The sequence below is a fragment of the Magnolia sinica genome, chromosome 18, assembly GCF_029962835.1.
Source record: "Magnolia sinica isolate HGM2019 chromosome 18, MsV1, whole genome shotgun sequence".
Lineage (NCBI taxonomy): Eukaryota > Viridiplantae > Streptophyta > Magnoliopsida > Magnoliales > Magnoliaceae > Magnolia > Magnolia sinica.
The window spans coordinates 52,013,895-52,041,469 of record NC_080590.1 but is presented as its reverse complement, the minus strand read 5'-3'; the positions used below and the strand labels follow the sequence as shown (position 1 = coordinate 52,041,469).

The following is a 27,575-nucleotide window of genomic DNA, read 5'->3' as shown; positions in this document are numbered from 1 at the left end:
GAAGAAGCAGCAACCGTGGACATGTTATACATCTAATGGTTTAGAACTTAGGGAGCACATTTCTAAAGAATAAGCTTGGTGTTGTGTTGCTAACCTCAAATCAATCGCAAGGAAAACGTACGGTTAATCTACTAATGATCGATGTGGAATTGCTTTGATTGGATGATTTTAACTATTGAATCAAGAACGAGCAAAGTGAACTGCACCAATCTTAGTCATCCATTAATTTTCCACACGTAGGATTGTCTACAGTTGCCAAAAATCAACTTGATTGGATGATCCTAACCATTTGATCATTCACAAACAGAATGGGTGGTCCAAATCAATTACAACGAAAAATGTCCATTCATCAATCATGTGGGCCAATCTGGGGTCGGTCATGCCTCCCTCACAAGCACTAATTTTATGGAATTTGGTGGTTGTCTTCATAGATACAGACTGTATGGTGGAAGATTTTAGTAGAGAAAGATCAATTTACATGGGGAATACAAGGCAAAGATTACATGGGGGAACATTTCCACTACCTTGTTTTGCTAATTAAACTTAGTAGTGGTACTTGGCAGAAGTGGGGCCCACGTGATGTGTGTATCATCCAACCGGACCATCAGATTTTTCACCTCAGAAAACCCTCATGACCCAGAAAATTAGGGAACGAACAAGTTGTGATAGAGACACACAACCTTGATTCTCATAGGGGCCCACCTGAGATGCCAAACCTCCTTATAGTTGGCCTAACCCGTCATCCAGACCAGATGGCATGTCTGAACCGCCTAGATTTCATATAACCAGCACCGTGGGGCCCCATGCAAATCAACAGCTGGTGTCCCCTCTCACCTTGTTCCCTGTTCTATTTGCCACCTGAGTTTTGGATCGAGCTGCTTTTTTGGTCCCTTTGGGTTCTAGGGTTGGGTTGCTTTCACACATCAGATGGCCCCTACACCTTCCCCTGCCACTGAATGGTGCCATAACTGTGAGATACAATGGATAGAACTTACGGAATTGCAGCTAATCCTCAGAGAAGGTATGTGTAGGAGTTTATCACTGATGCAATGAACAATTCACCATACACAAAAGAGGTTATCTTGCATCATGCAGCACAGGACCCTGCACTGCACCATTACCAGACATTGTATGGTTGCTGATCCTGCGGCCCGCTCTCTTTCTACAAGGGAAGTGCAATGCATGATCCTGCGCTATGCGGTCCATTTCGTTTATCACAGACACAGTCAAGCAAGAAGAAATGCAATGTTATGTTACAACAGCACTCCATGGCTCCACTATACACTGTGCGTTACAGTTTTGAGGACTGGAACATAACCCCAGACCCAAATTCACTGAGCCAAAATTGATAGAAGAGACTAAAGCAGCGGCATACTCTTGTTTGGTTTGAAAGGTGGAACCGCCCCACAAGCTTTTCTTCCGTGAATTCTGCCATGGATAATCACTGCTCAGCCCTAAATGCAGAACCTATGACAACTTGCAAACATGACTGATTTGATTGATGCCTGGGTACAGCCGCAAACTTACTCAGGAAGAAACAAGTTCAGATTTAAGGCTATTTCATTAAACCTTCATTGATGTAGGCTATTTCATTAAACTTTCTTTCGGGAGGCAAGCCAACGGCCGCTGGTGTTATTTACAATTTCTGTCTATGCCATACATAAAACCTATGTTTTTCATGCAATTGTCCTTAACCAGCGAAGCAGTCGAAGATGGGCAGAATCCAATACTGGGGCTTTTGCTACGAGCCCTGAAAATGAAGAGATACTAAAGGGGATAAATAAATAAAAAGGGAGGGGTAAGTCCATTGAGAATTTGTCCTATCAATATTACAAGGACAAATATGCGAATGCTTATCACGAGAGCACGTGTGACATACAGGCCACTCATCAGGTGGGCCCACCATGAAAGTGCCGTGGCCTGAAAATTGGTTCAGGCTTGCAAGTGTACTGTACATTTTTTTTCATACAAGTTCTGACGAGCTGTTAACTGGACCAGACCGATTTTGGAGTCACCTATGACAACCCACATATTGTGCATACTTGCTACAATGGCACACATGGAGTCAAATGATACTTCATCATCACTAGAGGTGTGTATGAAATGTACAAAACTTCTTGCTTGAACCAATCTAAAGTCAGATTCTGTAGAAAGAGGTAAGAGGAAAATCTCCTATTTTTAGAGATTAGGTGACCTCTATTCATCTACTCTGGACAAAGTACAAACAAAAAATTGGAAGAAAAAAAGAATGAAAGTGCAAATAAAAAATTGGAAAAAAAAAAAGAAAGAAAGAAAGAAAAGAACGAAAGTACAAATTGCAAGTTATGCTTCTAAAAATTGCTTACCAATATCAGCAGCCACTCGATGTGCACACATAATTCCTGAAAATGCTACAGCTATAACACCTTGGCGTGGGAAACAGCTATCCCCCACACAATAAAGCCCATCTATAGCCTGCCAATTCCAGTGTTAAGGAGTTAATACATTGGGAATTGATACCTACACCCGCCCCAGCTGATTTACCCATTCTCCATTTTGGAAATTGAAAGAGTGTGCACCAATGACAAATATCGCTGACATTTTGAAAATCTTCCAATAATATCACTAAAAAAATACAAAACGACATTATCACGAGATTTCAAACTATCACGATATTAACTTTAAAAAATAGTAAAACCCTAAAGGAATTGTTATGTAAATATACATATATTTAAATTTTAAGTTTATTTGTTTATTTACAATAAACATTTCAAATATTTTTTATTTTCAGTGAGATTCCCCCAATAATATCCCAAGAAATTTCCTAGGCCGGGAAATTTCCAAGAACGAGATTTGTCACTGCGGTGTTCACCATTTCAATTTCCAAAATGGAACATGGGCGAATGAGATACTTGTTGAGTAGGAATCAATTCCCAAAATGGAACATGGGTGAATGAGATACTTGTTGAGTAGGAATTTATTGGTACATGGAAACAAATGAGCTAATCAGCATGTTATTCGCCTTACTATTGTATTAAAAGGCATCCCCAATAGCCCTTTAGGAACTCCGCGTGGCATCGGTCCATAGGTACCGCTATCGCGGGCTAGGTACCGCCTGTGTGTCTTGGGTGTGCCTACCTGCCATGATCAGAGATTTCTATGAATGGAGACAACTGAAACATCAAAGCTAAACGGCTAAACATTTCTTTCAGCAGTAACGATGCCTCCTTAATGGAAACTTACACAATTGAATTAACTAAAAAACATATGCTTGAACTAGAGTAATCATCGTACACTAATATACAACTTGGAAGTGCTGAATTTATTTACTTCGAAGATGCCACACTTTGGAATGTTTGCTAGGATTCATGATGAAACTTATAGCAAAAGTTTCATGCCGGCTGCCAACCTGATGCAACCCTCCTTTATCCTGGCGTGGCACTGGCAATCAGAGCACAAAACTTCCCAAGGCACTATGTAGTAATCTATTACATTACCCAGGTGTGGCACTGGCAATCAGGGCACAAAATTTCCACAGGCGCTATGTAGTAGTCTATTCCATAGGTTGATTAAAATAAAAAAAAGTAGAGATGGATGGGTGGCACGATGAGGAAGGATGGGATTTGAAATGAATTCATTTGAGAGAACTTAGGAGGAGCACCAATAGGTAATAAGATGAGGGAAAGTAGACTTAGATGGTTTGGACATGTGCAATGGAGATCAAAAAGTACGCCAATTAGGAGTGAGTTGGTGCAAGGAGACACCCAAAAGGATGTGGGTGTAGGTGGCAAGGATAAGACCTGATGACCTATGGTCTGACTTAAGTTATGGCCCTTGATGGAGTGGAATAGAGGAACAGGATTCATGTAGCCGATCTCAATTAGTTAGGTAAGCCTTAGATGATGATGATGCCATAGTTTGGCATATTTTATGTTTTTTCCTATAGGAGTATAGTCATTTTGTCACAGTCAGAACGAAACTCAAAAATGGGGAAACTATTCTAGAGTTAGAGCACTCGATGCCTGTTATTTCATCTTATAAATGCTTAACAGTTGCTCCTCGTATCCTAGGAGTTCCCTGAAGTCTCTAGAAGTTTTAATCCAACCAATCTGGATGCTTATATTTGACAAGCATGCAAATACATAAAGCTCAAATGAAGGATTACAAGAACTTTCATCATTTCCTGTGCAAAAAGTGGTGCCATACCTCTTTCAAAACTATGGAATTTTTGAGCCCCGGAAAGAGTTTCTTTTCCAGTCTGCCTATGATCTCATCTGCAATTAGCTCCTTCTGTGCTTCATAGTCTTTTGTTGGGAGACCCTGTTCCAATGAGTATGCAAATATAATAAATGCATTTGTTGGTTGAAAGAAATCATCCTACTTGTTTATTACCATAATCTTACTTGTTTATTTTACATTGACAGAACACAAAAGATGAAAATGGCTATAAAATATAATTTTGTCATTTGTATAAGAACTCACCTTCCAGTCATCTATTGTGGCGACTGTAAATATGTGAAGAATATGGTGTCCTTTTGGGGCCAATGATGGATCAAGAACAGTTGGAATACTCAAAAAAATACTACCATATGGTTTCTCTAACCTGGCCCACTCGTCCTGCATAAATCAAGGATAGGAAAGGAAGACGAGTGTAAAAATTTGAGGTGTCAGCAATGTTCGACCTGAATTACCAGTGTTTCATTTGGGTCCTCATTATGAATATGAGGTGACATCTATATACTAATCCCAATCACTCATCTGGTCGCTGTAACATAGAATGGCAATTTGACCACTCCATCAAACAATCACAACGATCTGATCCATCAAATTTAATTTCTAGCAAATGGAAAGTTGGTATCATTCTCTTCTAACCATCACATGCAGACTAATTATTTGATGGCTAGAATTATCCAGTGGGGAGGTTTTGTGGAATATCGATCATTCCCAGTGGGGCTCAACAGGTGAATGTCTGGATAACTGAATTGTTGACCCATATGTGGAGAGTGCTGGCCTGAATGAAAACACCGGTAATTTGGGCAGATGGAATTCCCCTAAAAGCTTTCATCAATTCGCTCCCCTATAATTGAAGCCAGACAAAAGAATAATGCAGATAGAAGTGCTTCAGGACATTCAGAAGTACCTCAAGAACGAAATGGTGGCAATCTGTGTCTGGTGGCAGAACATCTGCTTTAACCCCCATGTGAATGGAAAGAAACGATGGCGCCTTAACATATATTTTTTGGAAATTCTCCTCCTCTTTTGGAATATTCTCTGCTTTTAAAAGCTTTCCTGCAACGTATAAAATTGTGCTTTAATGAAATCCCTGCTACAGGTTTTGAAGAAATCCTCAAAACCACCAGAATTGATCAGTCAAAAGTACTTCCATATAGTATGATTTGAATGAGAAGTCGTCCAAAAGAACTAGATAAAAAAATAAAAAAATAAAAAATAATGTTGAGATGCATGGAAATTAGACATTTAGGCCTGTTTGGTAGACGCCTAAAAATGAGTTCATATCAGTTTAGTTAAGAGTAATTGTGTATTAGAGTAAGAGATCTTGATCTCTAATACATAATGAGTTCATGTTAACAGTAATTATGGATTAGAGACCAAGATCTGTAAGGAAATAATTACTGTTAACTAAAATGAGATAAACTCATTTTCTATGCGTCTACCAAACAGGGCCTCGAAAGTTTTCTTTGTAGAAGGTTCTAAAAGTCAGTTTCAGAAGTGCTTGCCCAAGGGCCTGAAATTGTCACTGCTTGTTTGGTTTCGACCAAAACCAACAAGTCACAGTGATTCATGACTCATCCAGGACATACATGTTCTGGGGGCAACCCCATTTGCTCTCTGAAAAAATCAAGGGTCAACTTGAGTCTACTCAGTTTCAGCGAGTTCTAAAACTTGTCTGTGCCAATTACTGACAAAGTTTATCTTAACTGGCTTTGTTTATTATTATTATTATTATTATTATTTTATTTTTTTACATCAATCAGAATAATGTAGCTTCCTGCAACATTAGATACAGAATGACCAGCATGAGTAGAGCACAGAAGCGCCCACTCTTATGTGGCTTCAAATGCAATTGCTCCTCCATCGGCTCCAAATTCAAAATCACATATTGCATTTTGAAAACCTAAAAGCATTAAGGAATATTTCGAGCAATCTATTACCACTGCCTTTGACATAACTATTAAGAATTCATAAAGGTAATGCATAGAAATCTACTCAACAGATAACAGAAGGCACACCACTGGAAGACCTCAAGCGAACCTGGTTAACATATCAGATGATGATACTAGTGGATCAGAAGCTATCCAGAAATTAATTCCTCAAGATCAATAAACTTCTTTGCCAAAGAAGCAGCATCATGCTAGTAATGAAACTCACCTATATGACCTCAAATTTTTTCTGCATTTTTTTTATAGCAATGAGAAGTAGAGACTAATCATGCATATTTGAAATACTTCTGAGTGACGTTTGACCTTTAATACAATGAACACAGAACACACGTTTGTGTGGTTCAGAATAATAGTCTGCAGCCTTTGTGCAGAGAACCTCTACATCCATGCAAAATCAAGGGCCGAAGGAAAATAAATAGGAACATCAGCAAAATATCTGGCAGCAGTACCTGGCCTCCATTTCCATGTGAAACTACAAACTATGGTATAAAAATGTCTCCATAAAGATCTTGGGGGGACCCATTGTATGGAATGTGGTCTTTTGAAGAGACAACGAAGACAAAATGAGGGATTACACCGCTCTTATGGTTCTCTTCATGAAGCTAACATTGCTTACTCATGTGAAGAGAGGAAGTGGTCAGCAGGGGGAAGCTTTTCATCTAAATCTCTCTTGTGCAAAGTTTGTGACATCTGTAATTCTGCCACCCACGTGGCCGTGTGTGGAAAGCTCCCATTCCTCCCAGCGTTCAGGCATTTGTGTGGATTATTACTAAGAACAAAATCCTAACTATTGACGATTAAGGAAGCGGAACATGGTGTCAAACAACCACTCCCTCTAAAAGCTCAAGCTGCCAGAGGATGGTGTAAAAATGTATATCGAGGGACCTTAACACTCCAACACTCCCCCGCACGAGAACATACTACCATGTCAAACAACCACTTTCTCTAAAAGCTTGAGCCGTCAGAGGATGGTGTATCAATGTATATCAAGGGACCTTAACACTCCAACACATGGTGCTGCCTAAGATGTGCTTTATGTGCAGCAAAGATGAGGAATCAGTTGATTACCTGTTCCTTCATCGTGGTGATTTGGGACCATTTCTTTCAGTTGGCTGTTGGCATATCTGTTTTTTATTTGTTCCCATTTGCTATGGGGTATGGAAGAGAGAGAGAGAGAGAGAGAGAGAGAGAGAGAGAGAGAGAGAGAGAGAGAGAGAGAGAGAGAGAGAGAGAGAGAGAGATGCTAGAATCCTTGACAGCAAAGTGACCTGTCTTGCCTCACTCATTTGCTCAATAGCATCCTTGCCTTTGAGTGGGCTTTGGCATTGCCTGCCTTTAGTGGGATCTCAATTTCTTTGGTGAGGGGAGATTTGGATTGTATCGTCTTTGGATTATTTTCTGTTTGGGTAGCTGGCCTTGGGTGCCTCGGCATGAGTTTCTTCTTCTTCCTTCTTCTTCTTCCTCTTTTCCTCTGCCTTCATAACCTTTTTGTGTTTCTCGAGCAGGGCAACAACAGGGTAATCTCCCACTATCGATCTTGGCTTTGTAGTTTTCTTTTAGTGCTTTAGGGCCTGTTTGGTTTTCCAATTACAACGGTAAATGGCTGTAAATGGGTAATGATTATTTACTCTTGTAATTGTGTGGTGACATCTTACATTTGACTGCAATGACGATTTTGCTACATTATTTGTTTCACCTAGAAATCACTGTAAAAATGGGAGATTTATCATGTGAAAATGTAATGGTTAAAATTTACAATTTACTTTACCTACTTTACAAGTGTATTTGACTCTCGATTTTGGAAATGATAATGATAGCTCATTTAATTTGCATTTAATAGGAATTTGGAAAACCAAAGAGAATCTTAGTGAATTCGTCTTCTTCTCAAAATAAAATAGACATGTTCCCACAAAATCTGGCATGCAAATACATTGACAAGAAGACATGGCAAAGGTCACATTTGGCAATGTTATGGTCAAGAACCTACCAAAGGTATCCCATCTAGTTGCATTTGATATTACGGTTTTGGAGAAAAACTTCCTTCCATCTGAAAGCCTCACTCCCACCTGCAAGATTCAAGCAGTTGTAAGACAGCATTAGCAATAGTGAGGGACAAATTGATCTAGTAATATTATGGTTAGAAAGCCAAGAATTGTGAGCATTATCTGTAGGTGGTAGCACTTACAGCCTTTCCATGCTCGAGTATAATATTAGTCACATTAGCTTTATAGAGTATTTTACTACCCTTATCTACCAAGCCTTTCGCTAACGCCTTCGCAATTCCACCAACACCACCAACTGGGTAGTTTATCCCTCCAAAATGCCTGTCGCATACAACCTGGCCGCAATAAGACATGAAAAAATAATGCAGCTGTGAATGCCAGAAAAGCTTAGAGCTATTGAAACAACCAAAAACAGTATCAATGGGAAGAAGCTTACCATGCTTGCATTGATCACTGGTGTCTGCAAAGCATTAACTGTGCTCACTATGAAACACTGCAGAGACTTAAATGGATTAGTTTTCATCCTCAATGATTCCAAACCTTAAGACATAATCTCATTTAAAGGAAAGCTTTCAAAATGGAGGAATTACATGATCCTTGACCCAAGGATATTCATTTCACACTCTAGTTTCAGCTTATAGATGGGCTCATCACACTCGGTAATGCAGACAATTGCTCATTTGGGCCCCAACAGTGGATGGACCATGCTCCAAAAGTCTTCTCAATCTGCGGCCTTCAAACAGATGGTCGATGAGAGAAATAGAGCAGTGGGCCACATTCAATTGAGAGGACACAGGACTAGTGGCCAGGATTATTCCATTCTGGGAGATTTTTGGGGCATGGTCTATTCATGGTCAAGTCTAACAGACTGATGGCCGGGGAGGCTGGAGCTTTGTCCCATGAGCTCCACTTAGACTAACTGAAAACCCAAGTACAGTGCATATCCTTGGCTACAAAATCATACAATCCTCTTCAACTTAAAAAAAGAAAGAAGAAAAAAAAGTCAACTTACAAACATTCACACCTCTGCATCTATGAAGGCCAACAATTGGGGATCTCGAATGTACTTTCGTGCTATGTCTCCTGCATTCTGAGGCAAATAATATGCTGCCGGCACCCAACAATTACAAATATATTCTGCTTTGGTCCTCAGCATAGAGATCATGCTGTTTAACTACATGTTAATATAAAGAATGCAATTGAATAAAGACTGATTACCAAGCGTCAAGCATTCCAAGGGCTTCTTAAAGAATTGTCCAAAAAGATAAATTGGCTCCTCAAGTGACTTCAGCTCCAATGAATTCAGTGCATTGAATATCTATACATGCATAGCCTTACTGTCAATTGCAGGGTAAAAGAAAATTTATATAAGAGCATGGCAAGTAGCAGTTTCTAAGTAGCTAAGACAGACCTTCCAACAATCACTGTAAAATTTTTGAATCCCTTCCTTTTCATGTGGGAATTTACTGGTGAGTTCTTTGATAAAATCACCATACTCTCTGTGTACCCGAACAGAGAGGTCATTTGGTAGGTGGAAATGAACGGTGGTTGGATCAGGTATCACCTGCATCTCACACCCAACTGCTGCCAATGCTTGGGTAATCAAATTTAGGTTGCCCTGCCCATCATAATAAAGCAGAAACGGTTAGCAGATATTTAACTGAACAGGAAAAAATAAAAATAAATAAATAAATAAATTTATGAGGATCACATCGTTCTAATGCTGCAGACAGTTCTGATGCGAGGACATGCCTAGTCAATTTATAAACAAGTGAGGTGGGAAATAGGCCACAATGTACATGAGTTTAGATATCGGAATCAAGGGTTGTTGATTTTCATTCAGAAATACTATGAATGAGAGACTTTGTAACAGAAACAGCAGGAAGTGGGAGTGGTAGATAAAAAAGAAAAAAATAATAACAAAAAAAACAAAAAAAAAAAAAAAAAAAACTATTTTATGGAAGCTCATGGGACAACCTGGGACCTTCTGCTATTGGGGGCATTATTTGTGACAGTACCATACAAGTGTATTGCTGAATAATGTTCCAAAATAAAAAAAAGTGTATTGCTGAATTTTCTGGTCCTGTTGGAATTGGTGATTCCAATTTTACTGAAGCTTGCCTGCTCCAAGCCTGCAAGCTGGCTATGGAATTTTCTGTTGGCTCTATTATTGTCGATGGAAACTCAAGTAAAGCCATTTTGTGGGGCAAAGGCTTTCCATGGCCTTGGAGAGTGGCAGAAATGATAGATGGAGCGTGGGATGTGCATTGGTCATGATATTTTGTTTTCTTTTGTCCCTAGAGAAGCTAATTCCATTGCAGACCAGTTGGCTAAAGACGGTAATTATTGGATTAGTCTTATTATTGCTGATGATAGATGAGGGGGTCATGTTGGCAGCACTTTGCTGCCATTTAATGCATTCTTTTTTCTATCTCATGTGATGCCTCATTCATCCCCCACTGGTATTCCCCCTTCTTTTCTAAATACATTCTGATAATCCATAATAATAATAATAATAATAATAATAATAATAAATCAAATAAGAGGCAAGAAACACATGACTGCATATGAGTGGTTGGAGAGAGCTTAATGCACCCAATGAGGACAAGACTATGAGATTCCAGATCATAAATGGACTTCTGCTCACAGAAGGAATCAATTTTATGTACCTAACGATTCAAGACTGATGCATCCAAGCTAGCTGTGTGTGCAACAAAGTGTCCAAAATTGGAACCCACATGGCAACTGATCCTTAATCCAGGTCAAAGGTGTTCAATCGGACTGTGGAGGCCACAAATCTCATTGGATGCCCAAGTCAATTGTTCACGTGCACAAATGCAATTGAATGCTATAATGAAGAACCAATCGGACTGGGGGACAAATAGATCCAATTGGACAGTCCTCTGCATCATATACACCAACCTTCATGTCCCTTTGGATTCCTTATAAGCCATACAGTTAATAAGAGGGTTTAAAATATATATATATATATATATATATATATATATATATATATATATATATATATATATATATATATATATATATATATATATAAATCTTTCCTTGCATTGCATATCTAGGTGATGTGTTGGATGCCTCCCCACCTGTTGGTGCCAAGGAGTGATGCTCAAGGCTCCACATTGTCTTGTGGCCTGCTAAGTGAGAGATGGATCATGGATGAATCTGGTGAGGACCAAAATGGATGGATAGTAGTTCTCTCCAAAAAAGTGCAGAAGAGGAATGGACTCCACAGTGTGGTCTTTGTTTGTTTTCATACAAAGTGGGGCACCCAGGACATTGCACCCAGGACACATGAATTGCATATGATTATAAAGAATCACCTTTGCTAGGCAAGCAAAAACATCCCATCCATGGTTTGGAAAATGGATGGCTATAGAAAAAAGGCCAATTCAAGGATGGATTTGATCATTCAATTGGTGTGATTTTTGCAGGGTAGCCCATGAAATGTGTTCTAGACTTAATGGAAGTTCAGATCAATCGATTAACTATCCAAGTAAATTGACCCAAGCAACTAGGAGCACTATAACTTACAGCCCAATTGACCAAACTTATTTTTAATTTCTTACCATCCAATAATGTTCACCAATCTAGTCAAATAATTAAATAAGCATAATTTTTAGTTCATCATACATCTAAATTGGGACCAATAATTTGGATGGTTTAGTCTGAATTAGTTGTAGGAAACTACTATAAATGATTTGAACTCAGATTGGATATAATTGCATCACTTCTATCAGACGGCACATAGTTTGGGACTATATGCAAAGGAAACTTATAATGCATGATTGTTTCTTGCAATGTTTCGAGTTCTAAGTGTGTAGTACCATGTCTTTTAACATCTCTTAAAATTTCTTTGGAAAGTTCCGTAGTTTTCCCAATTTTACATCGAATAGTGATACATTCCCTGAGACATGCAATATTTCCTTTGTGATACATATATGTTTCCATATCCCAAGGGTGTGATACATGTAACGCTACCGTTACCACAAACACCAAGCATAACAAAGAGTGTGAAAGTAAAGATACATTTATTGTTTAAGAGCTAAAATGCTTACAACTTCTAAGGTGCCTCCCAGATGAAGAGGGTTCATCTATTTATAGCCCAGGAACATTCTAGTTACTTTACATTAATCCATAGGATGTAGCCATATGGCATGCACCCAACAATTGAGAACACTCTATAGCTCTTCCAGAATTTCTAGATAGCTCTATCTACAAAGAAGAACTATCAAGACAACTCTAGAACATTCTAGAGATCTATATAAAACTCTAACTTCTAACTTGCTATTCAAGTCTCTACATGCTATGTACAAGCCTCATTGTACATGAAGAGCTAAAATTGGCTAAGTTCCTAGAATAGCCTCCATGCTCGTGACAACAAGCTAGACCAATGTGCACCTTCCACCATTTCTTAAGTGGTGATGACTCATCCAACAAACACAGTGGTGACTCGTCCCACATACAAGGGCATGTTTGTTAATCCAAACTTTCTAAATCATCAACCCCATTACAGATAGAGACAACATCCAAAATCAAATGAAAATGATGATATTAAACATATGATATTGGTGGTTGAATTCTGACTGCTGATTATTTTCTTTTCTATCATTTTGACAGCCAATTGGATGGTTAGGATCATCCACTAAGCGCAATTACCAGGATATGCTCCATCCACAATGGCACCCCACACTATGGATGGTCTAGATTGATGAACATGTATGCCACATAAACAGTGGATGGGTTAAGATGAGGTGGTAAACACAGTGATGTAGCTCACTGTCCACACCATAATTTCAGCTGAATGAACTCTTTTTCATTTCTCTGTTCAGCTTCAGCTAACCAAAGTCCATGCCCAGTCGTTGTCGAACTACCAACAAAAGACGCTCCAGCGTCCAACGTATATAGGCAATGAATTCTCACCGGATTTCACGCTAATGATAGATCACATAACCTTCCTTTTTTTTCCCTAAAAAATCAGTAATTAATTACAATTAAATAAAAAGATACATAGATATTCAAAATTCACCTTATCGCTGAATCCAAACATGACCGATGATCCGACATCGAACATATACCCATCCCTCTGGAAATAACCTGAGCTCCCACCTGGAATCACATACTTCTCCAGCACCAGAACCCTCGCTCCTTTAACCGCCAGCTGTGTGGCCGCAACCAGCCCTCCAATCCCGGATCCAATAACAATCGCATCGTAGCTCTCGAAGTTCCCATCTCTCTCCACCGGTTTCTCCAACACCGCCTCCGAATTCGCCGCGAAAACCTTCCTTGAACGTGACCCCCTGCTCTTCTGCCTGCAAGAGCCCCTGAATTCTAGGGTTTGGGAGGGAGCCGAAGAGAGAGAGCGGAACCCGAGTTTCAAATCACTCTGTCTGTAGCCGTTGATTTGTAGGGTTTTGGGAGATGGAGAGAGGAGAAGCCCTAAGTCAGCCATGGCTAGTGGGAATTTGAAGGAATGGTGAGAAGATTTTGGGTTTTATAGAGAATTCGAAGGGATTTTTTCCTTTTTTCTTCTTCTTCTTTATTTATTTTTCTCATTTTAAAATTTTTGAATTTTGTTTATTTATTTATATTTTTATTTCGAGCTGATGAGTGGGTGGTGACGATGATTCTCATAATCGGCGTGCCTATGATTCCGAAGAGTACGGGACAAAGAGGCAATGGCCGGTCGTTATCCTGTCGCCTGCCGCGTCCTTTAAGAGAAATTGACCACTGTATATCCTACCTTTTACCCACCGCCTTTTCTAAGCCCTCACGAACTTTACTTGCTCAAACTAAACCATTCTGTACGGACATACTATTTGTAGACCCTTGCACCGTGAAGCTTATAGCTACGGATTAAAACCGTAGCTATTTGGAAACATGAAATTCCGACAAACACGAAATTCAACGAAGAAAATCTGTCGAAATTTTCAGGTTTCCCTATGGCTACGGTTATAATCCGTAGCTAAAGATTGCATCAATAATTATATGCCAGTACGGAATGGTTTAGTTTGGGAGCGTTTCGAAAAAACGGTGGGTACAAGGTGAAGCGAGGAGCTAGAGTAACGAGAATCGGTAACATGAGCTGCCAGGAGCCGATTGCCTGCCTTGGAGGCACACGGATTTTTCGTGCCTCCAGGTTGTGTGCCACACATGTGGCACATCTAAATTATGATCCGATCCAGGCATCCTATGGTATCATTAGTTGATTCTCTATTAATTTACATTTTGTATGGTTGGGTTATCTTATCCATCTAGTAGATGGGCCTTTTCCTAACTAAATGGGAGCCGTTGCTATTTTTGTATTTTGTATTATTATTATTTTTTGCTTTTATTTTCTATTATTGATTAGAAAGCTGAAAAAGGGTCCAAATTTTTATTTTTATTTTTTAAAATTATTAATTATGTCCCTTCACTGCTTAATATATGAAATTAAATGCATGCATGTAATACAAATGTGCCAACGACATCGAGTCAAGGAAAATGCACTACTTTCCGGAATCAGAACATCAGCTCCACAGCCAGGGGAGGCAATTGCCAGCCCGGACTGGCTTGGCCCAGTCGCTTGAGTCCTTGGCTCTGGCCAAACCTGTCCGCAATCAAGCCGAAAAGGCTTGGCAATGCCTTTACCCTTACCAGCTGCCTAAAGAAAAATATTCAAATGATCAACTACTTAAAATAACTAAATTGGAGAATCTTTATTTATTTATTTTGGCATCCTTAGTTGTAGAGTCCATCATATAAATGGCTTGGGTGGTTGAAACATGAATAAGAGGACGTTTTGGCAATAGCTCACAACTCCAAGGAGTCAATCCAAGAGTTTGACTTTGCAATTGCCGAGTTGACTCGGCTCAACTCGAGCCCGACTCAGCAACACGCTATTCTCTTTTCTTTCATCTTCTTCCTTTTTTCTTTTTTCTTTTTTTTTCTTCCTATCTTATCTTTTGTTTCTATTCTTTCTTTCTCCTTCCTTTCCAACTCAACAAAAATCAACAACACAAGCCCCACTACAACAACCTATAGTGAGTCAACTCACTGAACGACTCGATTGGTAGCAAAGGAGAGTGAAACAGCAACTCTCTTCTATCATGCTTCAAGACTACGACCAGAAACAGCCCTGGACTAGCCCTGGACTCCTCCAGAGTTTGGGCAACTCAGTAACAACCGGTGAGTTTTTGAGTTTTTCGCTAACACGCTCCCAAATCTAGTTCCAACTCAATGTAATCCAAGTCGGCTCAGACAACTAGATCTACACCTCGGGGTTGAACTCGGTTACACTATGAACTCACCGACTTATCTAGCCAATCACTGGGGAGGAATCGTGATCGAAGAAGACGTCTCATCCGTGGCCATGATAAGATGGGCACCTTGTTCCGGTGAGCTCGTGAGAGTTGTAATTGTTCCCACCACGCAAAAGCACCAGATTTTAATTTAAACGCTACCAATTTTACCTTTTTATGATCTGGCACGTCCATATAAACAAAATATCTATTTACTTCGGCTAGTCAATCAAGAAAATCTTTTATGCGTAATAAACCATTAAAATTAGGAAGTTCAGCCTTTCATCGATAGTCTCTTTCAGCATGATCTAAATGATCGCCTCCATGGATTAGTCGTTGGGCAAAACCTTAATTAAGGTCCTCATCGCTAGAACTTGAATCATCTGGTGTAGCCCTACAATTTGCCACTGGTAGTGCTCTACGGAAATCGGGGTTGTACCGTACAGCAACCACGGGTGGTGGAGCAACCATAGGTGGTGGAGCACTGCCTAAGGCTTCGGGTGGAAGTAGTGCTTCCGCAAGACGATTGAGGGTTGCCTGCAATCCTTGCATGATCAACTGACTCTCTCGATGGAAAGCTTCCATTCTTTCCGCAAGATTAAGAATCTTTGGATCACTGTCCACAAGATTTTAGCTCATACCTTCGTTATTTGTCATCGGCCCGAGGAGAATCCTCACTTTGATACCAATTGATGTGGGGATGAACGTAGTGAGATCGATCACCATCTTCCTCAAGGACAACTACTCTGAATCCACGGAGCTCCTTTGGACTCCTCATAGAGACTTCTCGAATCCACGAGGAAAGAAAGCAAGAAAATAGAAATAAATTCTAATAAATTCGAAATTTGATTAATGAATGAAATAAACGAGTTCACAACCCTTTAAATAGGGGTAACAAGCAATGAGAGAAAAATCAGAAGCAAACTACAACTAAAACTCTTAGAATTCGCAACTTACTATAAATAGTAAACTTACTATTTATAGACGGTCGTGATGTCTACTAGTGCGCAAGGTTTTCGGCCAAAAATAGTAAGTGTCCTATTTGACTTCACCAAGTCGTTCTCCTAATTAATCTAAGCCTTTTTCATGTTGGACACAACTCCCAAAGCCCAACGGATGAAGAGTTATAATTAAACTAAAACTTACTATTTATAGTAAAAATGAAATTAAAATAGGGAAACAACCGTCGATCGGGGGGTATTTCGCAAATCTGGCTTGGGCAACCTGACATAGCGGGGTTGGTTGGCTAAAGTAGCTCGTTCTGCCCCAAAATCATATATTTTACTCTCGATAACTTATTCCAGATTGTTAGACATGCCTGATCTAAGGTCTGACAGTTCGGATCACTTATGTCGTCGACCGGACCTTTTCTGATCCATCTTGGTCATGAAATTGTCCGCGACCAGCTCTATATCAATAACCAAGGCAAGATTGTTTCTCCATCCCAGCCAGATATGAAAAATGGTAGATTGAATATGTGACGAATCATATGATCCTTGACAATATATTTTGAGCCTCAAGTTTGTGGGAGCGGGTCCGTGGCTTGTAGATCCAGACCATTTATTCCATTGTCCCCGCCATGGATGAGGTTCATGAAAAATCCTTAGATCTAATCATTTTAACCCTTTTTTTGCCCTTCATAACTGGGGTGAAGAAGGGGAAAAACCTCTCACCCTAGTTAAAATTACACTCGTATCAGCTGATTAAAAGTTTCTTTGCTCCATGGTCGTTCGGGGTCGCCGTAGTGGGGCCATCAGATCGACAGTCCAGATAACAGAACAATCGGTCTCAATTGTACAAACTTGAGGCCAGGTACATACTCTCGTACTGGTGATCAATAATTCCTAGACAGGCCAGACTAGCAACCTTGATCTTTCACAAAAGATGGCGGCCGAGACCTGGACCGCATAAGCATCATGGCCTGGGTTAGACAGACCTCAGCCCTGACACAAACCTGGCCCGTTGATACCTTCAAGTAGGGCTCAATGTACCTGGCCAGGCAAAATTAATATTTTGAATAGGTCCAATCCGGAAAACCCATACCCACCGGTTAAAAATGAGGCCAGGGCCTCCCATTGCCGGCCCTACTTGGATGCACTGGCAGAGTGTGATGGATGATATGCAGGCACTTAGAAATTATCATGAAAGTCAGTCAATCCAGACTGTCCAAATTATGGGTCCCATCTTAGATGTATCATGAACAAAAAATTCATGCTTATTTGATCATATGACTAATCAGATTGGTGGATATCCATTTGACGGTTAAAATAGAATTTTAAAAAAAAAGAAAAAAGGAACGGTCCTATTTCAACAAACAACTGTCCGCAAATCAGAAGTTAAGTCGTTAAACCAGTCCGATTTTGGGACCGTATCTGAGATTGTCGGTTTCATAATTTAGACGCTTTTCTTTTGAGTTAATTTATGCCGAGTGTACAATTAATGAGTGCCTGCGTATCAAGCGTCCTACGCTGCCTGAGTATCATATTATAACTCGCGCCTTCCCGCCTGCAAGTAACTCCATTTATATTGCCAATCTCTGCTCATTTCAACATCCAAAATTCCGGAGCTGGTCGAGAAAACCTTCCCTCGGTACTATCTCTTTAAACCCAACCCTATGCATCTTTCCGAGCTCGATTCTTCTTTTTCTTCAAAGATTTCTCAAGAAGCTTGCGAAATCAAAGATCTTCCATGGCGGGATTTCGCAATTCTGCCCTAAAATCTCGATTTCTCCTCCGGTTTCTGTGCTACTGTAAAAAAACGAGGATTTTTTTCTCGTTGAATTACAGAAGAGATTTCTAAATCCCTGATCCTCACCATTTGTAGCTTCTTTACATCCAAACGCCTCATTTCCATTCGATTTCATTCTGCTGTTGCTGCTCTGTTTGAAAATTACTAGGAATTTCACGAAATTAGAGTATTAAGTTTTCTACATTCATGATCTGGACTAGCTGGAGGTAATTTACAGTTAAATTTTCGGATCAGGTTGTGGTTTTCACCCGATTTCATCTGTAGCATCTCTGTTTGTGAAATTCTACCGTTATTTTGAAAACTACAGCGTAAAAATCTAGATCTGGAATTCTATTAGGCATTTGAAATCCGAGAATTCAATCTTTAGTTGCAATTTCTTTCGATATAATGTTGCTGTCCTTATGTCAGTGTGATTTTGCGAACATTCGTTAGAAATCTCTGAATAATCTTGCAGATTTCAAGATCTGATTAGAGCTGATTTTCTATACGAATTTTATCAAGGTCCATTTTAATTTGTCTTTTTCTTGAAATAATTGAGGAAAGGTGCTAAAGAAAGTTCTAGCTCTAAACCAGGTACGCTTTAGAGCTGAAACTTCCATATCAAGTCACGATTTTTCTGCTAATTTTGGTGACAGGATTGGAGAAATTCGGGAGTGCAAAGTATCAAAGGTAGTAGACATGGCAAGTGTAACAGTCTGTGCTCGCTTCAGACCTTTTAGTTCAAAAGAAAAGAAAGATCATGGCGACAGTGTTTGCATACGGAGCTTAGATACCGACTCTTTTGTGTTCAAGGTTTTTTTTTTTTTTTTTCTAATTTTTACTTTCAGAGAGTTTCTCCATTTATAGAAAATGACTGATATGATTTTTGCATTAATGTCTTGTAGGATGTGAAGCAAGGAGATTTGACGTTTTGCTTTGATAGGGTATTCTATCAGCACTCTTCTCAAGATGATGTATATCAATTTCTAGCTCTGCCTATAGTTCGGGGTGTGTGCTTACAGTAATTACTTCCCTGTTTTATATTCTTGGCAAACGATTTGGTTAGTTGATTTCTGTGCAGTCTGACCTACTGCTTTGTAAATAATTTTGAAATTTTTATTCCTAAACAGATGCCATTAATGCAATAAATGGAACAATCATTACTTATGGACAGGTAAGCTGCACTTTGGTAGAAATTACTTGAAATGATGCTTGCTCTTGTTGTCAACATTTTCTTTTTAAGTTTCTGTCATTAACTGTAGTTGTTCAGATTGTAAATGCATGATTTCATGAATGCAAACATGCATGCACTGTAGAACACATGTATGCAAGTGCGAAGATGTATCCTTGGATTGCCTTTCTGTTTGAGGCCAGGCTACAAAATATGCATCCAGTGAGCAATATGTAGCTTCCATATCATATTGACAAAAAAGTGAAACTGATAGATGTTGTGTTTTGTTTGTTTCGACAAGTAATGTAAAGCTTTCATGTCATAATACTAACAAATTGTAACCTTCAAATACTGCATTTGGAACAGCCTGGAGCTGGGAAGACATACAGCATGGAGGTGAAGTGATTAAATTGTATTCATGAATGGGTTGTTTAACGAGTCATTCTCAAAAAATAGTGGTGTATTTTGAACTGGTTTGCTTTCAATTCAGATGATATCTAGTAACATCCTCATGCTGAAGCAGGGCCCAAGTATGTCGGAGTGTGATGGACAGAAAAAAGGAATACTTCTGCGAGTTGTAAATGGGCTTTTCAACTGCATAACATTTGCCAATGACAGATCCAAGTACATAGTCAAATTGTCAATGGTATTATAAGTACTGATGTTCCATGATTTTCCTGCCCTTTGAACTGTCAATGTCATCGGTAAAACTTTTCTTTTGTGGCACTTACAGGTGGAGATCTATATGGAGAAAGTAAGGTTTGTAACTTACCGAAAGCTAGCAGATGGATTACCTTTGAAGTTCTCCAACCCTGAAACAGAATATGTGCTCTTTCACAATTTTGCATATCCTCGTTTTTGAAGGGATAAAAATGGTTTAATTATTGTTGCGTTATCTTCTCAGAGACCTTTTTGATTTATCAAAAGATAATCTACAGATTAGGGAGGGCAAGACACAAGGAATATTTCTTTCGGGAGCAACTGAGGTGAGCAAGCAATTTGATGCTTGCCACTTCTTCCACCAAAGAAAAGTATCTAGTGTAGTTGAATCCTTCTAATTGCTAGTCTATAAATGAGGCTGTTACTGTATGTTCTGAGAGTCGAGATAGTGCTTCTTTCGATTTCAACTGATTTAATGATTCGAGATTTCAGTTTTACTCATCTATTGATTCTCGGTTTTCAGATATGTATCATGGATGCTGCAGAAGCTTTGCAAAAGCTTTCTGTAAGATATACAGGGTTTCAATATTCAGCAAAATTTGGTGATGGTTACAGCTTCCCTAATTAAACCTTGAAAATGCAGGTTGGGGTTGCTAATAGGGCAGTTGGAGAGACACGTATCCTTCAATTTTAGCTCTGTTGGCTATTTTTTTGCAACTTAGTAACTGTGATTACTGTCATTTAGGAGCAGGGATTGTCGTCTGAAACCAGTGCATTTCGCCCAATGTGCCAGTATGACTCGCCCATGAATGATATGGCTGTATCGGCCCGTATTGGCCTGAAACAGCCCAATACAGAGGCGATACGGGGGAATATGGTGCTGTATTGTGGTGAATGATATGATACCCGATGCTTTGGTTTAAAACCTTGTTTGGTAGTCCTTTCTTCTCCAGGGCTTCTGTTTTGTCTTTCTTTTTGTTTCCCTTTTGCAGAGACTTAACATGGATAGAAATGAATATGGCCAGCAGCAGAAGTCACTGCGTTTATATATTTTCAGTCCTTCAAGAATCTACAAATGATGGAAGGTAAGCTTATTATTGCATGCTCTTCTAGTAAGGTGGGTGCTCTTCCTGTGACTTGGTTTTGACAACTTCCCTTAGGGTGCATCTGTATTCACTATCAAACTAAATTGCAATTGCTCGTCTAATATGGTGGAAAGAAGCAAATTGTAATTTTCTTCCCTAGCATACATACTGAGGGACTTGCTCCAAATCACAATTACATTGCTTTTGAGTTTGACTTAATGTGATTACTTTCTCATAATAAATATAAGGGAACACAAGTAACATTCTTCTTCTTCTTCTTTTTCATTTCCATTTTGATTAGACTGAATGGCTGCCATTCAGTTCACACTTACATCCAAATGCTGCCTTAATGACTGTTTTGTCATTTAAAATCTTCATCACATTTTTTTCTTAGATCTTTCGCTTTTTACTTGGCCCTGGTATACTTTTATTAGTAAAATCTTGCAGTGTCACTTGCTATTCTTTGGAAGCTCGCTTCATTAATGTGACAGTATTCTTCCATCTTGTTTTTGAATATTTGTATTTTATATAGTGTTTACTGTCTTTGATTGGTCAGCAACCCAGTAACTTCCCTATTTTTATTAGGATGTTGTGCGTTGCCATTTGTAATATATCTGATCTACTAATTTCATTTTCTCTGTAGCTATTATAGCCTATAAGAAATCTCTTAGCATCAAAGGAATGGCTTGTTGTGTATACATGTCAATCATATGTTAGATTGTTGATGCAACTTATTAGTAAAAGACTCTTGAAAACAGCATATAGATTACATGGCCGTTGGAGGAATTGGTCAATTATCAATTGCAGTATTGAAGGAAAAGGCATAAACTTCGTTTGCTGATGTCTTCTTGCAAGTTTAGCTTGCTTGTGCAACTTATTTTATTTGATATTTGTGCAACATTGCTTCGGATGGGAAGGTTATGTGAATTAAAAAAATGAACTTTAAAATGCTCACCCTAAAATGATCTTTAAAAAAAATGAAATGTGTATGCCTGTTTGAATTCCCTATAATCACTGTTATGCGTTTGAAAAAAAATAAAATCGGTCATGCCACTAGTCCTTTGGAGATGTCGACAGGGTGAAAACTGGAAAACTTGTCCTTGTCGACCTGGCTGGCTCTGAGAAAGTCAAGGAAAAAACCTGTGCTGAGGGAAGAGTTCTTGAAGAAGCAAAGACTATCAATAAGTCCCTCTTTGCTCTTAGCAACGTAATTAATGCTCTGACGAATGGTACTCGCATTCCCTGTCTCTTTCCAGATGCAGTCAGTACAATTCTTGTGACTATCTCAAATGAAAAGATCGAATTGGTGTATCTGTAGGCAAAATGAACCACATTCCATACCGTGATTCGAAGCTTACGCGCATCCTACAAGATGCTCTGGTGAGGTCCTCCCTTCATTTGTCACTGCATGATCAGTCAATGTGAGGACCATCTCCTTTACTGTAACAGGGTGGGAACTCTCGCACCGCGGTTCTGTGTTGCTGCTCTCCGAGCTCCTTAAATGCATCAGAGAGCCTGTCTACCCTTCGTTTTGGTGCTAGGCATGTGTACAGACCAGTTAAAAGTTGCAATTCTATAATACAAAAATAAAACTAACTGTCATTTTGTCTATGTATTTTGCAGAGCGAAGCATGTAAGGATGTCACTATGAGTTAGTAGCAATGAGGATAAAAGGGAAGTGAAGCCAGTCACCCACTGTCAAACTAATAAAAGTGAATCTTTTCCAGGTCCCGAATTCTCCCAATGTTGATCTCGGATCAAAGAAGCTTCTGGATGGCCTGATCAAGATCGCAATCGAGCCGTTGGATCGTCTGCCAGAAGAGCAGGACAGGTTTTACGGGCTTCTCCAAGCGAAGGTATGGATCCGGTTACTCTGTGTTTTCATGTGGATCGTTTTGGTGTCAGTCGTCATGGATCGAGATGCCCGAACTGGGATGGGATTTCCTGGCATGCCGCCTCCTACATGACGGTTTCTAGGGACGGCACGTGCGTTGCATGTGAGACGGAGGCCAAAATGAGATGACGCAGCCATTAAAAAAACAGACAATTGCTACAATGCTCAGTTACTGCTGTTGATGATTACTACTGAATATTTTGGCCAGGCATTGGTGAAAAATGCAACAGATGCTATTCTGAGTATTCCACGGGGTTGGCACTAGGCAGAACATGCTAAAATGCCATTTGCTTAAACTTTGGTTTTGTAAGACTAGTTATGTGGAGTGTTACTCTCAGTATTTTGTGCTGTTTGGTCTGTTTGCAATGGATTCCTATTACTTTTCTTTTTCAGATTTCTTTGAAGCTAACATGTTTTCTGGTGACTGATTCAAGGATAATCAACAGTGAAAAAGGCTTAGTTGATGCCAACAGAGGCTAAATCCATCTTTAGCCTCAGTTATCCAAATTGAGACTACAACTCCCGTGGCTAAAGGCTTTAGCCTCAGTTCTTGAGAATTGAAGTTAAAAATAGATTTAGCTTCGGTTGTAGGCAATCGAGGCTAAAATTTGGATTTAGTTTCTGTTGGAAACAACAGAGGCTAAAATTTCGATTTAGCCTCATTTCAAGGCAACCGAAGCTAAAATGTTCTTTTAGCTTCACTTGAAGAACCAAGGCTATAAAAGTCTTTTTAGCCTCGCTTACTAAAATTGAGGCTAAAGCCTTTAGCTATAGCGTTTCCAACCTCGGTTTGGATAACTGAGGCAAAACTTTAGCCTCAGTTTTTAACCTTTTTAGCCACGGTTTTGAACCGAGGCTAAAGCCTCCTTTTCTTGTAGTGCATCCAGCTTAGTCATTCCTGGGTTTTGTAGGATCAATGCCCATGCGGCCCTCTTGAACCTGACCATTCTTGGTGGAGACTCAAGTAATTTTCACAACGGTCTCGTAATCGAGATGTTTAAAACCTTGTTTTAATACTACTAATATTACAAATTAAAATTTATTTTCTAAGATGTAATTTCAATCATTCAAATCAAAGGTTACCATTATTAGTGTTTCCAAAGCATGTTGGGAAAGCTCTTTTTTAAGGATATTGACAAAGATTCAACCGTTAGGAATATGAGCTGCAGTCTATAAAAAGGGATTGGCAACCCCATTTGCAGCATACCTGAATAACAGAGAATACCCCAAGAAAAATCTACATATCATTTAAGCAATTCCCAGTCTCACACTCGTGTTTTGAACTTTGGCCATTTTTACTCATCTTTGGATCTCCATCATTTTTACTTGACCATTGTTGCTGGCCAATTGGGTGGAACAAAGATCCCTTCTGGACCACACGCATAATAATATCGAAATTAAAAGAAAGCAGAAAAAAATACAAACCACAACATGGAGATTTATGTGGTTTCGAGATTTATGTGGTTTCCTTTTACTACGTTCATGGATTCACTCCAATCCATTATACTCGGGCAAAAAAATGAAGAAGCAGCTCTCAATACAATGACAACTCTCTCTCTCTCCTGCACACAAAAGAATATATATTATTCCAAATGAATTATGGTTTATATAAAACTCCATGTGAAATTATGAAATTATCCCCTAGATTGAGGTGCACCCCCAACAAGCTCAACATGGAGGTCAACTTACAAAAGCGTTGACTGGATGAACAGTACACCTCTGATGATCAAGTCCATGAATCCTAACACAACTATCATAGGTGGCATTCATCTATGTTGAACCCACCATTTATTTATTTATTTATTTATGTTATTGTTGCAGCCATTGCTAAAGCTACATGAATTGCCTGGTTCTTTATTTGAAAAGTGACAATAGTCATTTTAGAATCTTCTCCTTCTCTTATAGTTTTTTTAGTTCTCAAAAAAGCCTTTTTACTCTCAAGACAACCTATATACCTAGCAAAATCGTAAATGAATATGATGAAATATCTATATTTATGTAAGTTTTTACATTAAGAAGACCACAAACATTTGAGTGTACTAATGACAACAATTTCGATGCTCTATTTCCTTCACGGAAAGGCTTTTTTGTTATCTTATGTTGAATTCTACTTTGTCTAGATCGGTCATCAAATCCTTTTTTAATAGTCTTTTCATTTTTTTCCCAATATATCATAATCTAAAGTGCCATGTACACGTACATGCATTAAATAGAAAACACAGAATATATCTCAACAACTGCATTAAAAGCCATATATAACATCTAGCACCAACAAGTTTTCCTCATCTAGATAGCTCCAGTCGAATACGCTGTGGATAGATTTTAATGAGCCGAAGTAAATATAGAAATCTTTGCAAACCAAAAGCAAGACTGAGATATTATTGGGCCATATATTGGACAAAGAGAATACATCAACTAGTAGAAATTAAGTAATTCACATTTCAATCTATAAGTTCTTATAGCCAAATATATCAAAGTGGGTGTTATTTTTCATGTAAATTCACTACTCTCTGTCTTTGAATTCTATTAGGGTCTCCAAACGTCTCTTGAGTTTGTAATTTTCCGATTAGCCCCTATATCAACTCACTAGCTGCTTCTTGTCTATTTAGTGATGGTTGTCTGAAAGAACACATATCACCTCAATTGTTCAGATTCTATTTTTATTTTCACTCCCACTGTTATTTTAATTTTGATTGTGTCGGAAATTATTTTCATTGCTACCATTCTAGTGGCTTTTGATACACAGCTTTCAGCGCTCACAATGAGTTTATTGGTGGAATTTTAGTAGAGTTTATGTGACTTTATCTTTTTATACATCATTGTAAAGATTGTGCTACCTCTCTCTTTGCTTTTGCTGATTGTATTTGCCAATAGCTACTTTAAAAGAAAAATAAAATCTCAAAAGAATTGAATGTTTTTTTTTTTTGAAAAACAGCTTTTACCATTGGCAAGCCGACACGGTTTTATGATTAGCGTGGTTGATAGCATTAGCTTTCTTGATCAGCTCCTTCTATGACATACACCTCCATCAGACAGTTGCGCTGGTTCTAATGGATCAAAAATCTGACTTCGGATGATAATGACATGGCCCACCAAAGTTTCAATGAGAAATGGGCCTACAAGTGGGACTGATCTGATTTTGGGCCTGCCTGTGAAACTTGGGTCTGGGCCTGATCTATACTTATGCCAGGACTCAAGTGTTACTTTTTCATGGGCCCAAATGCAACTTAAAATCAAGTGGCCGGTCTTAGGCTTCACGCGAACATTGATTGTGCTTTTCATAAGTGGGCCCAAATCAAATCTGCTATGTTTACGTGGCTCAACTTCAGTTGGGTGTGGGCCTATTTCTAGGCTTAACTTGTTTGGGCCTAGGCTTGTGACAGAATTGGAAAAAAATTGGACTTGAAAACCGAAGGCTAAGAAGATCAGTGATAGCCGGCAATCGGATCGAAATAAGGAAATCTGGACCTATGTTTGGACTTGAGTTGAAGTGGGCTTGTTTGCAGCCATATGCTTGAGTTGTAGACCAAGGCATATGCTATTGCAGACGTGAATAAGGGTCATGGTAGAGAAAAGGGTGGTCACTGGCTACCTAGTACAGCAGCCATAGGTTACTTCAAAAAATTCAAAAAATTATAATAAGGAGAAATTCACTTATAGCTGTGTAGGTATGTTCATCTAATTAGCAAGAAATTAGAAGTCTTACGAATCTTTAAAGAATACAACAATGAAGTAGAAAATTAGTTAGCAAGAACTGTCAAAATTCTTAGGATAGACATGGGATAAGCTCAATTCCAATGAATTCTATTAGTCAATGGAATTAAGCATCATACTACAATAGCATATACACCTCAATAGAATGGTATAGTAGAAAGGCATAATAGAACCCTTCTAGATATGATTAGGTCCATATTGTCACATGCCAGTTCGTATAAAACCTTGTAGGAAGAAGCATTGAATATAGGCATAGACATCCTAAATAGAACCCAACTAAAGACATAGAATACACTCCTTATAAGTTGTGGATATGTAGAAAATCTTATATAAGTAACCTTAGAGAGCGGGACTCCATGACATGGGCATTAGTATCATATCAGCTTACAAATAAGTTTGAACCGAAGACTAATATGTGTAATTTCATAGGTTATCCTAGTGAATCAAAGGGTTTAGGATTGTATGGGTTAGGCTTAGGCCTGGAAAAATCAAATTTTTGAATAGACCCAGCTCGTTAGGCATGGCATGAACAATTCAAAATCCGAACCTAAGCCAACTGCAAGCCCAAGTCATTGAGAATCCTAAAAAGAGTGGAGGTTCTATCATAAACGAAGGGGTTTAATAGAAAGTAGAAATACCGAATTTCTGAAAGAACTCAACGAAACTCAATGAAACCGATAAACTAGATAGTAATGAATCTCTGTGTGATAGGTGAAGATGAACCACCACCTATAAATAGTGAATTAGTAGTTGAGTAGCTAATAGATGATCAAAGGCCAATCCATTCAATGATGAGTGGTCAAAAGAAATCAAGATCACTTCTATCATACCTAGAATGTACACCTGAGTGAACAACTAG

General features: G+C 38.9%; 2 protein-coding genes across 7 annotated transcripts; one reads left to right on the top strand and one right to left on the bottom strand.

The window, feature by feature from the left end:
* Window positions 1-1,542: 1,542 nt before the first annotated feature.
* LOC131232828 (prolycopene isomerase, chloroplastic) lies at window positions 1,543-13,823 on the bottom strand. The gene is made up of 13 exons (XM_058229313.1): window positions 13,215-13,823; window positions 9,576-9,782; window positions 9,383-9,482; window positions 9,189-9,271; window positions 8,601-8,657; window positions 8,347-8,499; window positions 8,149-8,227; window positions 5,120-5,268; window positions 4,462-4,596; window positions 4,186-4,299; window positions 3,007-3,117; window positions 2,346-2,454; window positions 1,543-1,750 (listed from the first exon to the last, which is right to left on the bottom strand). Exons 1-13 carry the CDS (start codon window positions 13,635-13,637, stop codon window positions 1,677-1,679), a joined length of 1,794 nt encoding a protein of 597 aa, XP_058085296.1. The 5' UTR covers window positions 13,638-13,823; the 3' UTR covers window positions 1,543-1,676.
* A 4,032-nt stretch (window positions 13,824-17,855) lies between these two features.
* LOC131233334 (kinesin-like protein KIN-1) lies at window positions 17,856-23,387 on the top strand. 6 transcript variants are annotated; one of them, XM_058230010.1, is made up of 15 exons: window positions 17,858-18,054; window positions 18,849-19,005; window positions 19,098-19,200; window positions 19,323-19,366; window positions 19,730-19,759; window positions 19,887-20,009; window positions 20,097-20,122; window positions 20,268-20,349; window positions 20,547-20,588; window positions 20,667-20,700; window positions 21,033-21,108; window positions 22,186-22,337; window positions 22,427-22,488; window positions 22,558-22,649; window positions 22,732-23,387. In XM_058230010.1, the coding sequence occupies exons 2-15, from the start codon at window positions 18,892-18,894 to the stop codon at window positions 22,757-22,759; spliced, it is 1,008 nt and encodes a 335-aa protein (XP_058085993.1). In that variant the 5' UTR covers window positions 17,858-18,054; window positions 18,849-18,891; the 3' UTR covers window positions 22,760-23,387. The 6 variants fall into 6 exon arrangements, with proteins under 6 accessions (XP_058085995.1, XP_058085997.1, XP_058085993.1 ...); XM_058230012.1 differs by having other exon boundaries at window positions 17,856-18,054; window positions 22,427-22,558; XM_058230013.1 differs by lacking the exon at window positions 22,558-22,649 and having other exon boundaries at window positions 17,859-18,054.
* The last annotated feature ends 4,188 nt before the right edge of the window (window positions 23,388-27,575 follow it).